Genomic DNA, 15,451 nt, shown 5'->3' with positions numbered 1-15,451 from the left:
GATAGAACACTGTTGAGTGCATACTGACTGTTTTTAAGATCACATCTATATTCAGCACACATTTCTTTCTACTTGCTCTATAAATACACTTACAATCTAAAGTCACTATGGAAAATTTGAAAAGCAAAAATGAGGTTTAACCAGCCTGCTTATTAATTTAACATTAAATGGATGAGATTAAAATATCATCTGAAAGTGACTATTACAAACTTAATGAAAGGATCAAACTTAATTTTGGTGAAGCTCGTTAGTAAAACAAAACTCCAGATGATACATAAAACAATACTGGAATAAAAAATGTACACAACAGTAATTTTTAAATTTGAATATAATGCAGCTTTTTGGAGTGGGATTTGAAATCGGTGTCTACAAACCAATCTTGTTTGTGATAGCAAGATTTCGGCTATTCTGAATGTTACAGCAAATAACAAAAACATAACCAGCAAGTACTTAAGGCCTTTTGGATTTTGAAAAGTGACTCATGAATCATGGCGGTGGCTTCAAGTCTCTGCCTCGGTTTCTCATTTGTTAACACTGGCCAGGGCAAAGTAGGATAAGTTTTGCTATTTTCACTGGTTAGTGATTTTTCAGGATACAGAAAAGGGCAGGGCAAGGGAAACGATAGCCACCTGCCCACCTCTGACACCCGAACACAACAGTCAGAACGCAGGACTGTGCAGGTGTCTGCAAGCCGTGCATTCCAGACTAGTGCTCCAGCAGCCCCAGAGCCTGTTCGACAACGCAGAAAGATGGTCCGTAGCGGAGGACCGCTTAAGACCTTCTCCCTTCTAGACTTCCTACCTTCACTGCGTACAACTTGCCGCCTTTCTGTCCCAGGTACACTTTCCCGAATGCACCACGGCTAATAGGCTTCACTATGGTGAACTCCTCAATGGAGGGTGGTCTGGGTACCGGGATCTTTTCCACGCACTCGTCTGCCGCCGCGCCTCCTTCATTCTTCTCACTCCCGGAGGCGGAGGACTCCATAGCCCTTCCGTGCGCACAGCAGCCACAGCTCCCGCCAACCTGATTCAAAAGGAGGTTCCGCCCACGCCGGGCGCCTCCCGTGACGTCACGGTGCGGCTGCGCCCGCCCGGCGGCCCTCGGGGGGCGGGGCCTGGGCGGGGCCTGCGCGGGGCTCGGCTGGGTTCGGGTTCGGCCCGCTCCGCCGCGGGTGTGTGACGTCGTGGCTTGGTTGCCGGCCAACGAGCGAGGCGACTACTGAGACTTTAATGTGGATTGAGTCTGGTGGGGTCCTCCCTCCCTCCCTCCGCGAGAGCTAAAACCAGGCGACTGTTGAGTAAAGCCATGGCTAGGGAGGAGGTGTGGCAGCTAGTGAAGTCCCGGGATGTGGAGAACCTGGGTGAGCGGGAAGCGCGCTGACTCGGTACTAACTCAGAAACAGCCCAGGAGCGACTAGCGGAAGTCCAGTTTATTGTGGGGCGGGGAAAAAGTGGAAAAACAACTCCCAAAGTGAACCACGACCGGAAGAGGCGGAGCGCCGCCGCCGTGGGGGTCGGTTGAGCGTGGGTCCCTTGCTCCGGAAGTACTGAATCGTTAGCCTCTGGTCTTCCGGGGCAGATGCTGTCGTAGCAGCTGGAGGGAGGGGAAGCCATTTCTTTGCTTCTGGGTGGAGTAAGGCATAAACCCGGAGAAAAGCGAGAGGAAATAAAGAGAAAATAAAAGGGCTCAGCCCCTTCCCTCTGAGCTGAAGAGAGCAAGCACTTCCGGCTGGCGGGTAAGGTCCCGAGGCCCAGAGATGTTTTCCCTGTCGAGCACGGTGCAGCCCCAGGTGAGCCCCGCGTTCAGCTGTGTTCCTGCGGCCCTTTTGCGACTGTTTTCCGGATGCTGTCGTAGAGTCGGTTTTGCTGAAGCAGATTAGCGAGGGAAGCGACGGCCTCAGCGAGAGTCGCGGACTGAAGAGTAGTTCAAGGGACAGTTCGGAGAGTGTGATAACCTGACACTGACCACGGTGTGAGCATCCTAGCTCATCCGATGGCTTGCACAGAACTTCTGTTAGGAGAATTCCGGGCATTGTTTAGGGTTGGACAGTCTGAGATGGGGGTTTGTGAAGTTTACGTGAGGGGTTTCCTTTCAAGCAGAGTTTGGCTCAGACATGCATCAGTACTTTGAATAGCCAGCATGATTTCTTTTTTTCTGGACTAGAATTAACTCGAGTGCATTTTTGAGTCATTAGATTCTTGCTTTTTTAAAAGTTGATTTAAATTTTATATTTTTGGGGTCCTTACCAAATTGTGTTAATGTTTTCCTTGATTCATTAATTTTTTTTGTATAATATGATAGCAGTGTTTTTTAAAAGTTCAGATTGTGCCTTTAAAATTAATTAATTAATTAGATTGAGTGTTTCTTTTCTGAAACAAAATTTCTCTCTGTAACAGTCCTGCAGTCATGGAACTTCATTTGTAGACCAGTGCTGGTCTCGCACTCACAGAGATTCTCCTTGCTTCTGCTGTGATTAAAAGCATGAGCCTCCTTGCCTGGCTTTAATTTTAATTTTTGAGGCAAGGTCTCACTGTGTACCCTTTCTGACTGTAGTCCTGGCTGCTCGATCCCTGAGATCAGCCTGCCTCTGAGGTGCTGGGATCGTAGGCTCTCACCACCTTCACATCCAGTGGTGTGTGCTCAACTTCTTAAGAAAATGATTATTAAGCCAGGGCGGTGCATGCTTATAATCCCAGCTCTCAGGGAGGCAGAGGCAGGCAGATCTCTGTGAGTTCAAGGCCAGCCTGGTCTACAAAGTGAGTTCCATCTAGTACAACTAGGGTTGTTACATAGAGAAACCTTGTTGGAGGCGGGGGTCGGGGAGGAGTAGGATTATTCATGCCAGGCTTGGAGCAGGTCTTTAATTCCATGATTTGGGAGGCAGAGACAGGCAGATATTCCAGACAAAGTTACATAGTGAAAATTTGTCTCAAAAGAAAAAAGATAATAGCTGCTCTTTAATTTCTATCCCCCTTTTTTTGTGATTCAGTGGTATTGCTTAGGCAGCAAGTGAACAAAACATATATGTATTTTTACTAGTGATTGGAAGTAAAGATGAACAGTAAAGAGGAATTTCAGGCAGACAGAAAAAAGTAAAAAGTCCTGTGAGGAACAAAAGTAAGGCTAGTGGTAAGAGCATAGTGATTAAAGGCAGCGGTGTCAAAGATGAAGTTGGGAGGGAGGCCTCAAGAGTGTTAAGAGAGTTTGAGTTGTTTGTTTTTCCGTGACGAGATTTTCATTTGTAGCCTTGCTCTGGCTTCTTGCTGTCTGGAGAATATGAGAGGACAAAAGTGTAATTGTAATGGATTAAAGATTCTCTTGCCCTAACCCAGGAAAGGGTTGCTGCCCCAATAAAATAGTGTTCAGTAATTGTGGAAAAGAAATAGCTATGTCTAGGGTGGTATCTCTAATTCCAGACTTGGAGGAGGGGCAAGAAGAATAGGAACTGGTAGCCAGCCTATCTCAGAAAAACTAAAAAAGAAATTTTAGAATTTAGAATTATTTTAGAATTTCACTTAGGTATAAGTGTGGGAGATGGTGGAAAGTGATGTTTTTGTTTTGATCAACTTGATACAGGAAAATGTTTTCCAGGACAATGTTTGGGGAAGTTTTAGTAATTTGAAAAAAAAAAAAAAAAAAAAGAAACAGTCTGATAGACTGTTGAATATAATATTAATTAATTTATATCAAGAAAGCATGATGAATAATTGGGGTAGAAGACATAACATGGTAGAAGAATAAAGAGGACCCACTCTGGTGACATAAGGACAGGAATTCCATGGCCTAAATACTTGTTTGTTGTGGGTTTCGTACAACTGGATCTCCCTATGTAGCACAGAGGGAGCTATGTAGCTTGTAATAATGTGTATCCTTCCTAGTTTGTCTCCCACCTCTTTCTGCTGTTATAGTGGAAACTGATTCAGCATAATTTTTAAAGGGAATATGCATCAAGTCACAGCAAGAAGTATAACAGCTAATTTTAATGTCATAGGGATTAAATTAGTGAAATTATGAGACTTGGTTTATAATCACAATGCATTTTATTCACTCAAAAAAAATGCCTATTTAGCACTCTCTCTCTATATGTCGTGTTGGGATGCAACATTGACTACTGAAATAGAAATAAATTCTTGCCATATGGAGTTTCTTTTAGTTGGGTAATGTGGTATTACAAAAGAAATACTTAATTTGTCTGGTTTTCCTGGTAGCAAGCTTCTGTGAAATTCTTAGAATGTCTTGAGTTAGTCATAAATCGTAAGCCCCCACGGGATAAAGCTGTTTGTCCTGATGAGGTAACAAGTCTGCAAATAACCTCAGAATGGTACTAGTCAGACCAGATAATTCCATCCTCCTGTAGTTCCCACATCTGCAGGCAGTAATCGACTGAGCTGCTGGGCGGTGAATTTCTATGCAGCAGGGTGTTGTAACTCATGGAGGTTGTCCTCCACTAGATGTTCATTCCAGGCCTTGCCCTACATACTTCTTTTTATTTCTTCATATAGACTGGTAAAGGTAAATAAGGAGTTTTCATATGTTCTTTGAGCTGTTCCCTAGCTGTTTGTTCTAGGGAACAAAGGGCCAGGTAATGAAAAGAAGTAATTAAAAAAACAAACTGTGGAGTTTTCAAGTTGTTCAGGTGTTAGATTTTAGCAGACGAGTGATCTAACAGATGTTGAATTTAATATGATCATTTTATCTTGTTCTGGGAATGTGCTGCAGCTGGAGAAGGGCAGAAGCAGGAGATAGGTGGTGGGATTTAGAACAAGAAGGTGGCAGCAGGAACTGCAAAATCACAAAATTCTTGGTATGGACTTTTTTTTGCAGAAGTATTCTGTGAAAGTGCCGTTTATTTTGCCACATTCCTAATGGTAGTTTTCTCCAGCTTTCCATTTATTTTACAATTATGTTGAAAAAGTTTGTTTATTAATGTGCATGCATTTATCAAATTATTTTCTTAGAATAAATTCCTAGAAAGTAGACTGTGGAGGATGAAAGAAAGTATATATATTTCAAATTAATTTTTGTGACAGGGTCACTATGTAGTCCGCTTGGCTGGCCATGAACTCTATGTAGACGAAGCTAACCTTGAAATCACAGATATCTATTTACCTTGTCTTCCTCTCCCATGCTGGGGTAAAAACCAAGCAGTACCATGCTTGGATTCTAGCATCTATAGAATAGTATCATGAAAGAACAAACATTTTCTCCTTATTAGCAGTAAATGAGTATGGACAGATAATGTCTACTTTTGTTTTGTTTTGTTATTTTGCATGTGTATGTGTATTTATATCTATGCTAATCTCTATGTGTGTATGTGTTGCTCGTGTGTGTGGTGCTGGAGCTGAAACCGAAATCATCCTTTGCACTGAGTAAGAGTTCTATCACAGAAATACAGCCCAGACTATCCATAATTTTGACATCTTGGGTGATGTTTAACTTTAATAGATCTAAATCCTGACCAGAAAAAAAAAATTTGTTTCTGTTTTTTAAAAACATGATCCTTAATTTGAACTTTTTATCTTTTTTCTAGGTTACAGTTCCTCTCAGTCATCTCATCAATGCCTTCCATTCACCAAAAAATATATCTGTTTCTGTCAATACATCCGTTTCTCAAAAACAGCATCGAGATACAGTTCCTGAGCATGAAGCTTCCAGTAGTGAGGTAATAGTTATCTGAATTATATGAGGAAGCTTTTGATATTGTGAATTTTAATCATACTTGGTCAAGTATTGTCATTTAGGCATTTGCACCGGTTCTTTCTGCTTTTATCTTAATCTTTGTAATTGAAGGCTTCTGTTGTTTTGTTATATGTATGAGTTTATTTGGTTATTGTTTTAAAACATTTTATATGACATTTTTGATATGTACCTCCCATATTATTCCTTGTTCATACCAAACAGATTTTTAATACAATGTCTATAAAATTATTTTAGTTAATTCATTTTTATTTTATGTATATAAATGTTTGCCTGTATGCATGTCTGTAACACTTACATTCTGGTGTCCACAGAGGTCAGAATAGGGTACTAGACCCCGTGGAACTGCAGTTACAGATGATTTTGAGTCATCAACATATGGCCAGAAATGAACTCTGGTTCTTTGCAGCAGCAGAAAAAGTGCTCCTGACTGCTGAGCTGTTTCTCCAGACCCTTTAAAAAAATTAAAAAATTAGCATTTTCATATACGTATATAATGTATTTTGTCATTTTCGTCCCTCTTCCACTGAATTCTTCTAACAAGCACACCTTTCATGTCTTTGTTTTTGTGTTGGTTTAGCTTGGTTGTTTGTTTGTGACCACTGAGTTTAACTTGTATGGGTAGTGGATTACTTCCTGGATCATGGGCACTGTACTAGTGCCTGTATCCCTTAGAGAATGATTCTCCTCTCACAGCAATCATCAGTTGTCAGTAGCTTCTTAGGGACGAGTGGGACAGAGAACTCACAGGTTGATGACAGTTATGACCTAAGTCTCAAGGAAGTTAGCATCTTACCATCATTGTCTACTGCCTTATAGATTAATTAAACAACTAGAATGGCCATGGTGACAAGCCTGGAATCTCAGCCCTCCAGAGGATTGAGAGTTTGAGGTTACCCTGCACTCTATTTTTGGAACCAATTCAAAAACAAAACTACAAAAATAGCTAGAGTATATGTACTTGAAAGTAAAATCTGTAAGCTAGGAAACTATATGTCATAAAGTCAGAGATGTACAAGTAAGATTGTGAATCTTAAGAACCTTTTCTGTTTATAAGGTTTCTTAACAAGATGGTTAAAAGCTCAAAAATTTTTTTGTTTTGTTTTTATTTTTTGAGACCAGGTTTCTCTGTGTTGCCCTTTTTAACTTGGAACTTGCTGTGTAGTCCAGGCTGGCCTTCAACTCCAGGCTGGCCTGCCTCTGACTCCCTGAGTATATTTTTTATTGGAGAAAAACTGTGTAGTTTTTCAAAAGCCCTTTTAACCTATAAATAACAAATGTTCTTAGTTTCGGTGTCAGGTAGAGGACAATAGAGGAAGAATATTAAAGCTTGCTAGGTGGTGATGGTCATCATGGACATTAAGATCTTGAACTCAGGGACCTTTTGCTGACATGGCATGTGTGCCCCACCATGCCTGGCATGATAAAACATTTTGATTAAAGGGAAAGTTTGTCTTGTCATCTGTGTACTTTACTTTACCCTATTTGCCCAGTTGCTCTTGCTCCTATTTGTAGGCACTTCATTGCTTTTCTTCTCTCTGATGACCTTTCTCTCCAATCATACAGTCTAAGAAAACCTTTTTACTGAAAATTCTATAAAGTATAGTCAATAAGTCAAACATAGTAAGAGATTAATAACAATAATATTAAAAAGAACAATTCTACTGCAATGAAAGTTTTATCAATGTGATGTCTTTACAAAGGCTGTTTTACTGTACTCCGCCCAGCAAATAATTACTTATGAAAGACAGATGACAGATGATTGTTAAGTTGGTACCAGGTTACAATGCTATATATATATATATATATATATATATATATATATATACACACACACATATATATAAAGGGAAAACACTGGAAAGCCTTTCATTTCATTGTGACTCATAATGCTTAACTAACTGGTACTTTTGGTTGTAATGAGAAATTTCTTTTCATAGTAGGGATTTTTTCCCCCAAACTTCATGACTAACTTTAATAAATCTAGAACCATTAGAATGTTTGTATTACTTTTAAGAATTAAAAAGCTCTTATGCTTTTGATAAGTATCCTTTAAATATTTTGTTAATGTTAATTTGGCTGATTTGTCTTTTATAGCCTGTACTTAATTTAAGAGACCTTGGATTATCTGAATTGAAAATTGGACAGATTGATAAACTGGTAGAAAATTTGCTTCCTGGATTTTATAAAGACAAAAGATTTTCTTCCCATTGGCATACATCTCATATCTCAGCACAGTCCTTCTTTGAAAATAAATATGGTATGTTAGTTATTGTCTTTTCTAATTAAAGTAAGCCATTTTTTATTGTAATGGATGCAGTATGTTAGCATTTACTATGGGCCTGTTTTTTTTTTAGTTTTTTTAAATTATAACTTTTCATATTGCTGTAATACTAGATTTATGGAAAAATTTAAAGTACCGAGAATTTCTGTGTACTCGTTTGCTGTAATACTTACATTAGGTTGGCTCATGCAAGTCTTCTACCACTGAGCTACATCTCTAGTCCATGAGTGTCTTTTCAGTGGTATTCATGGGATGGGTTTGAACCCTTCGCATCACTCATGCTAGGCAGGTAATCTTCTAGTGAGTTATATTCTTAGCCCTTTTATTATATTTTACTTTGAGTAAGGGTTTTGGCAAGTTATCCAGTCTGGCCTTGAGTCCATTCTGTAGCCCTAGCAGGTCTTGAATTTGTGGTCTTCCTGCCTCAGTCTCCTGCATAGCTGGGATTATAGGCCTGTACCACATGTGACTTTTTAAAAATTTTATCTATCTATCTATCTGTTTTTATGTCACTCAACTAGGTGATATGTAAGCCGTTGTTTGTTTGTTTTTCAAATGTTTCTTTGTATAGCCCTGACTGTTCTGGAATTCACTCTGTTAGACCAGGCTTGCTTTGAACTTAGAGATCTGCCTGCCTCTGCCTCCCAAGTGCTGGGATTAAAGCCATACGCCACAACCACTCAGCTTAGAGCCTTCTTAAAATACCTAAATACCTGCTTCATATCGATGGAAAGAACACATTTTAAAAATGAGTTTAAACTGTAGGATTCCAAGAATAAAAGACTGAAAGTATCTAAGAGTGAGGACAAAAGCTAGAATCACTAAAGGTTCGAGGGCTTTGACTAGGACTCAGTGTCTTGCCTTTAGGCTTCCTAACGTGTTCGGCCCATAGGAATCTTTGGAAGGGTACATATTTATTTTAATGTTTTAATAACTTATTTTTTTTCTAATCTGCATTTTTACAATTAAAAATTTTTCATACTATGAGGCACTTTCTATACTTGGGCAGGCAGAGATATAAGGAATAAGTTTCTTATTTGGACACCTAGGAATTTTTTTTAAAATGCCTTACGTCTTATTAGGCATTCAAATAAGTAATAGTCCCTTAGGATTTGAAACTGGGTGTGTAATTCATTGTAAAGTTTCAAGCCTGGCTATTGAAGGAATCTGTTTCATCCTTTGCAACTCTAGATACTTTTTTGTTGTCGTTTTTGTTTTTGTTTTTTGATTTTTCAGACAGGTAGTCTTAGTAATCCTGGCTGTCCTAGAACTCACTATGTAGACCAGGTTGACCTTGAACTCACTTGCCCCTGCCTCCAGAGCTTTGCAATTAAAGGTACTCACCAACACACCTGGCTTTACTCTAGATCCTCTAAGTCATATTAGAAGCTGTGTTTTTACTCCTCTGCAACATCATTAGAGCTTTGAAATGGTCTTTAAGCAATAGCAGCTCTTTATCATGCTATCCTTATAATAAAAGAGGCTGTTTTTCTTGTTTTTACTTCTGCTGATTTGAATTTAGTTTCTTGGGCAGCTATAATCATATGCCAGAGAAAAATCGTAATTTAATTTACCATAAGTGATAGTAAAATGAGGAACGGTAAACTATGTTAGTGCATCAGATGTCTTTTTAAAAGTAAAGTTATACTATAGACAAATACTATGTGAAACTCATTGTGATTTTCCTAATATTTATAAATTTATAATTTGTACAATTTTTATGTGTTTTTCCTTTTGGCTTGACAATTAGGTAATAATTTCCTGCAATTTCCTTGCAGGTCACTTAGATATGTTCAGTATACTACGTTCCTCTAGCTTGTACAAACAACATCCAAAAACTCTTCGAAGCATTTGTTCAGATCTTCATTATTTTCCAGGTACAAGCAACTGTATTTACTTTTAAAAATGTGGTTGTTATATTTAATAAGACTCATTTTTTTTTTTAGTGGTGGTGATTGAGCTATATTTCTAGTATACTGGGCTTAAAGTATTAAAATTATTAATTTGGTTAGTTCTGTACTTTTTGATGCCAAGGTTTCACTCTGCTAGCTAGACTGGCTTGGAATGTGTAGTCTTCCTCAGTCTTACGTGTTGGAGGTTACAGGTATGTGCCATTGTACCTGGCTTTCTTTGTAAACTTTTGAGGAAAAATTATTTATTTTATGTGTGTGGATAGATGTTCCACCTGCCTGTATGTCTGTGTACCCTGTGTCCCTGCTTTCCTCTGAGGCCAGAACAGGGCATCAGAGCCCTCAAAACTGGAGTTACAGGTGCCTGTGAGCCACCATGTGGGTGTGGAAATTGAACCCACGTCCTCTGGAAAAGTAGCTTGTGCTGGTAACTTAACCCTCTCTCTAGTCCTTTTTATAAACTCTGAGCTACAAAATAATAATAGAAGCTCAACTGTGTGTGAGTTTTAAGTACTTAGGTAAATCAGACCTGGGCAATTCATCTATACCTGTTTCAAAATAATTGACTAAGCACATTTGTTTACTTACCCTCACATTCAAAAATCCATTGAAATGACAGAAAAAACTTAAGTGAAAAAATATTGGAGAACATCAGAGTGCTTTCATTAATTTCTTAGAAATATGAGGACTTTAAAGCTATAAGGTAGGTGATATCAAATTGGTAACATTGCTGTTTCCATGCAGCTTAGGATAGAAAATGCTTCTCAACATGTGAGTTGCGAACCTTTCGGGTGTGAACGAGCCTTTCATGGCTTGAATATCAGATGTCCTGCATATCAGATACTAACATTGCAATTCATAACAGCGAAATTACTCTTACAAGTAGCAATCAAAATAATTTTATGTTTGGGATTACCGCAGCATGAGGAACTGTATTAAAGGATTGTAGCATTGGGAAGACTCAGAGCCAGTGGGATAGAGTATCATAAATGGTTTAAATGCTTCTGTTTCTAGTAGAACGTGGGAAAAATACTTACCGTGGAGTCAACAAGAATGGGCTTTGGGTTTTGTCTTAGTTTGGCTTTTGTTGCTCTGATAATACACTGGGTAGGCCTGGCAGTGGTGGTGAAAGCTTTTAATCTCAGCAGTTGGGGAGGCAGAGGCAGGCAGATCTCTGAGGCCAGCCTGGTCTACAGAGTGAGTCCAGGACAGCCAAGGCTACTCAGAGAAACCCTGTCTTGAAATACCACCAACCAGTCAAACAAACAAACAAAAAACTGCTAGCCAAAGCAACTGGGGAGGAAGTATTTTACTTGGCTCAGAGGTCCTAATCATAGTCCATCACTGGGGAAGTCAGAGCAGAAGCCAGCATCTGCAGGCAGAAACTTAAGTCCCATCCTTTCGCAGCTGTCTTTTTCATGCAACCCAGTATCACTTGCCCAATAGTGGCAGCATTGCCTTTTGGGCTGGACCCTCCCACATCAGTCATTAAGACAATATTCAAAGGCTTGCCTCCAGGCCAGACCTAGGAAGGCATTACCTCATTTGAGGTTCTGTGTTTCCAGATGACCCTAGTTTATGTCACATTTACAAAACTAACTAGTCCAGGATTGTTGATGCAATGCACTTTTGAAAGATTGCCAAGAATAGGCCAATCCTAAAGCATCTGTAGGAGTTAACTTTTAGGCTACAGTTAGAAACAAATGCCTTTCCTTATAAGCCCTGTGTTTGTATATGTGTTTGGGGGAATCTATTTTTGGAGATTCTTGTTTTAAGAATTGATGCCAAAGAAAGGCAAGTTTGTTTTTGAATCTTGTATACACTTGTCTTCATTCACATAATTTGTGGTTTGGAGTTTCAGTATATTATTGCTTTGCTAGTATTGCAGAAACATTTGCTATCAGTACTGGTCACTCTATTCTTATTTACAAATAGAAATAGCCATCTGTGATGCTTCACAGATATAATCCCAGCCCTTGAGAGGCAAGGCAGGACAAAGCTGAGCTACATAGCAAGACTGTCTTAAAATGGAAAGAATTGGATACTGGGACTCTCCACATTTGGGGAGAATCCTTATAGCATGAAAAGGAAGGAACCAAATTCAGCAAACACCAGTAATCCTCTGAAGAAATGGTTAGTGCTGAAGACAGAGGCAGATTATATCTATGTTAAGAATTTATGTAAAATAAAAAAAAAAACAAGGTTGAATTTTAGAGTTTGAACAGTGTTACAACTCTGAAGTCAGGTTGATTATCAAACAGTAGAACTAGAATATAGTAGGACAGCTGAAGAATGCCTGAGTACTGAGAATTTCAGTCAGTTTTCCAAGTATTATCTAGGGGGAAGTCAGATGAGACCTTGAAGATCCATATGAAAAATCTTCATAGAAACCCTTTTAGAAAGTAGTTTCTTTATGTCATAATACAGTTTCACCCTTAGGAATTTAGTCTTCATATGTTGAAAAAAGGTGAAAATTTATCGTACCATTATATTTGGCAGTGAAATTGCTCGGGAGCTGTAGTTTAGCCTAGAGAACATGTTTAATATGCTTGAGGTATGACTTCAACCTTTAGCACCAAAAACCAAACAAAAATATAACACCCTCAAAACAGTCTTTAGTGTAAACTAAAAAATTATAAATGGCCATTACTGAATGTACTCAGTTGTATTCTGAAATATATCCATATAGTTGAGCAAACTTTATTTCTAGAACGTTTTATTGGCACCCTGTCTCACTATGTAGCCCAGGGGAGCTCATGGTTTTCTTGAGCTCACAGGTTTTTTTGCCTTACCTTCCTCGGTGCTGGGATTATAGGCACATGCTGGTTTACCGAACTTGGAATACTTTTTATAGGAAGATTATCTGTGTAGCCTTGTGTCTGCTCTTGGCATTAGAAAGGCAGAGGATTATGAGCTCCACTGTAGCTTGACTGTGTAACCTTTCCTTGTTTCAGAAGTTTAAAAAGTAAGTAAAAGAAGAATGTGTGTGTACAGGCATTTGAGAGTGGTTACAGAATTATTAAGAATGACTACATTGGGAAAGAGATTTAAGATTTAAGGAATTATAGTATATACTTTGATATTTTTTTGGTACTTGAAACACAACTACTGAAGAAAATTTAAAGTTAATTATTTATATTAAATCAATTTCAATAATTTAGCTTTTGGTTTTTAGTGTCACAGTTTGTTACTTTTTTGTTTTCTACATTATATTGTAAAATCTTTTGTTTTTACTTTTCCTGCTATCAACATGTTCAGTGTTTAGAAAAAGGTAAAGCATATTGAAACATCAGCAGAATTAAACTGTCTCTAAAACTTAGATACTAATTCGGATGTACAATAAGGGGGGGTCAGACTTGTGATCATTTTTCTTTATTGTAGCTACAAAGTAATTGATACTGTTTTGTTCAGTTTTCATACAGTCTCGGGGTTTTAAAACTTTGAAATCAAGGACACGGCGTTTGCAGTCTACCTCTGAAAGATTAGCAGAAGCACAAAATATAGCACCATCATTTGTGAAGGTAATTGCTTCTTTGTGATTTAGAAAGTAATAATTGAAACATCAAAACCTTTTAAGTATTTCATTTTTCTAGTTGATGGAACCCCTACCCTCTTCTGTCCATCAGTGATAATTAACTACTTAATTAACTTTTGTGGCTTTAAATCTTGAAACCTGTTTCTTTAATCTTGAGAATTTTATACAACTATACAATGGAATATGGTATCTACCCCCTATTCTGCAGCCCAGATTGTTCTGGATCTCACTGTGTAGCCTAGTCTGGCCTCAAACTGAAGGCTAGGTTTTCAAAGCTGAGATTACAAATGTGAGCCACTTGGCCCAGTTAAGATTTCTTCAGTCTTTTCCTTCATCCTAGTTTCACTGTTATACACTGATACTCTAATAGATTATTACCTGGATTACTCTAATAAGTGTTCATTTAATCCCTTTGTTTCTATTCTTGCTACTTTCAGTCTTGCCTCTAAATTTGTATCATCATTGCTTCTAAAATGGTGATCTCATTAATGCATTGCCGTGCTTTATTACCCAACTCAGTCTCACATAACAGCGTTTTTTTTTTTTTTTATATATTTATTGACCATTTTTCTGTTCTCATCCTGATTATGCTGGTCATTAAATACCTTTATTCTCTTATCTTGCCTTTGCATCTTACCACATTAGTTTTTGGACATTATTTTGCACATTATTTCATACTGTTCTGTCAAATTGTTTGTTCATGGGTGTTTGTTCCCTGTGTGTATATTTGTTTGGTGTGTGTGTATGTGTGACAGTTTTCATAAACTCACAATCCTCCCTTCTCAAGTCCTAAGATTATAGACCTAGGACATGATGCCTGACTCTATGACTTTTAGGGGGAGAGAGCTCTGGAGGTTGGATAGATGGTCTCATGTAGCACATGATTCTCTGTGTACCTAAGGATTTCCTTAAACTTCCAATTCTCCTGCCTTCACCTCTCATGTGCTGGCATTGCATACTTGTGCTACCACGTCCAGTTTATGTGGTTCTGTGGATCAAGATGAAGGCCTCATGTATGCTAAGCAAACACTGATTTACAAAGATCCAACCTTCTGTGTGTGGTTTTGATGTACCATTCTCTTGATGTTTTGGTTCCATGCCTTTAACAGCTGAGTCACTTCTCTAGCTTCAGTGCCCTGTTGTAAGCAAGGGATTTCTGTTTTCCCGCGGAAGCATACATTGTATTGCTGTACCTATTGCTTCTAGCAGAATACCAGCATTATTTGTAAAGTGTGCCAGTTGTTTAACTTTTCCAGTAGACTGAAAATCTTCAGACACTGCCTTTTTTGTATCTTTATGACATGTTGTATTTTCTTATATTTTTAGGGGTTTCTTTTGCGGGACAGAGGAACAGATCTTGAGAGTTTGGACAAACTTATGAAAACTAAAAACATACCTGAAGCTCACCAAGATGCATTTAAAACTGGTTTTGCGGAGGGTTTTCTCAAAGCTCAAGCTCTCACGCAGAAGACCAATGGTATGATGGTTAGAAGGGATAGTTGGAAGGGTACTTAGTCCTCTGCTTAAAGTCACAGAAACCTTTCTTAATTTCAAAACAGTTATCTTGGTATGTGTGTAAGATAACTGTTCATGGGAAGCAAGGTGACCAGCAAAGGGAAAACAAACACATACACACACTTGAAAATACAATAAAAATCTTATGTGATATCTAAATGAATTTTTAAACAACTTACTGATTGTCTCACACCAAGATTAAACCCTCACATAAATTATACTTGATAAAACTATGACAATACTGGGTTATTGTTAACGAGTTTACTACAAAAATGCATATTAGTTGGTGACTTGGGGACACAGGGCACGGTGTGTGGTAGATATACTTTCCACTTTTCTGCAAACCTAAACTTTAAGAGCAGTCTGTTATTGTTCTCAAGATTCAACCTAGGGCTTCAGGAATGCCAAGCAAACATTCTACCGGTGAGAATATTCTCGGCTTAAACTCTTAACTTATACATTAAACTCAAAACAGTAATGACCTAATGTTTGCCATAAATGTGTTAT

At 38.4% G+C, this 15,451-nt stretch overlaps 2 protein-coding genes across 5 annotated transcripts in view; one reads left to right on the top strand and one right to left on the bottom strand.

Annotated features, from left to right (window-relative positions):
* Mastl (microtubule associated serine/threonine kinase like) overlaps positions 1 to 1,140 on the bottom strand; it is a 38,317-nt gene extending 37,177 nt beyond the window's left edge. For both annotated transcript variants that reach the window (XM_021654575.2, XM_021654576.2), the window contains exon 1: positions 802 to 1,140. In XM_021654575.2, coding sequence (XP_021510250.1) covers positions 802 to 987 — 186 coding nt within the window. In that variant the 5' untranslated portion in view covers positions 988 to 1,140. The remainder of the gene's footprint in view (positions 1 to 801) is intronic.
* Positions 1,141 to 1,200: 60 nt separating this feature from the next.
* Positions 1,201 to 15,451, top strand: part of Yme1l1 (YME1 like 1 ATPase) — a 32,958-nt gene continuing 18,707 nt past the window's right edge. The window contains exons 1-6 of one of the 3 annotated variants that reach the window (XM_060387445.1): positions 1,201 to 1,363; positions 5,534 to 5,665; positions 7,798 to 7,960; positions 9,763 to 9,861; positions 13,306 to 13,415; positions 14,756 to 14,906. In XM_060387445.1, coding sequence (XP_060243428.1) covers positions 1,349 to 1,363; positions 5,534 to 5,665; positions 7,798 to 7,960; positions 9,763 to 9,861; positions 13,306 to 13,415; positions 14,756 to 14,906 — 670 coding nt within the window. In that variant the 5' untranslated portion in view covers positions 1,201 to 1,348. Of the gene's footprint in view, positions 1,364 to 1,511; positions 1,793 to 5,533; positions 5,666 to 7,797; positions 7,961 to 9,762; positions 9,862 to 13,305; positions 13,416 to 14,755; positions 14,907 to 15,451 lie in introns of those variants that run through there. The other 2 variants (XM_021654593.2, XM_021654592.2) reach the window with 2 other exon arrangements.

The sequence above is a fragment of the Meriones unguiculatus genome, chromosome 7 (genome assembly GCF_030254825.1).
Source record: "Meriones unguiculatus strain TT.TT164.6M chromosome 7, Bangor_MerUng_6.1, whole genome shotgun sequence".
NCBI lineage: Eukaryota > Metazoa > Chordata > Mammalia > Rodentia > Muridae > Meriones > Meriones unguiculatus.
The sequence above is the reverse complement of the archived record's forward strand: the minus strand, read 5'-3'. Positions and strand labels throughout refer to the sequence as shown.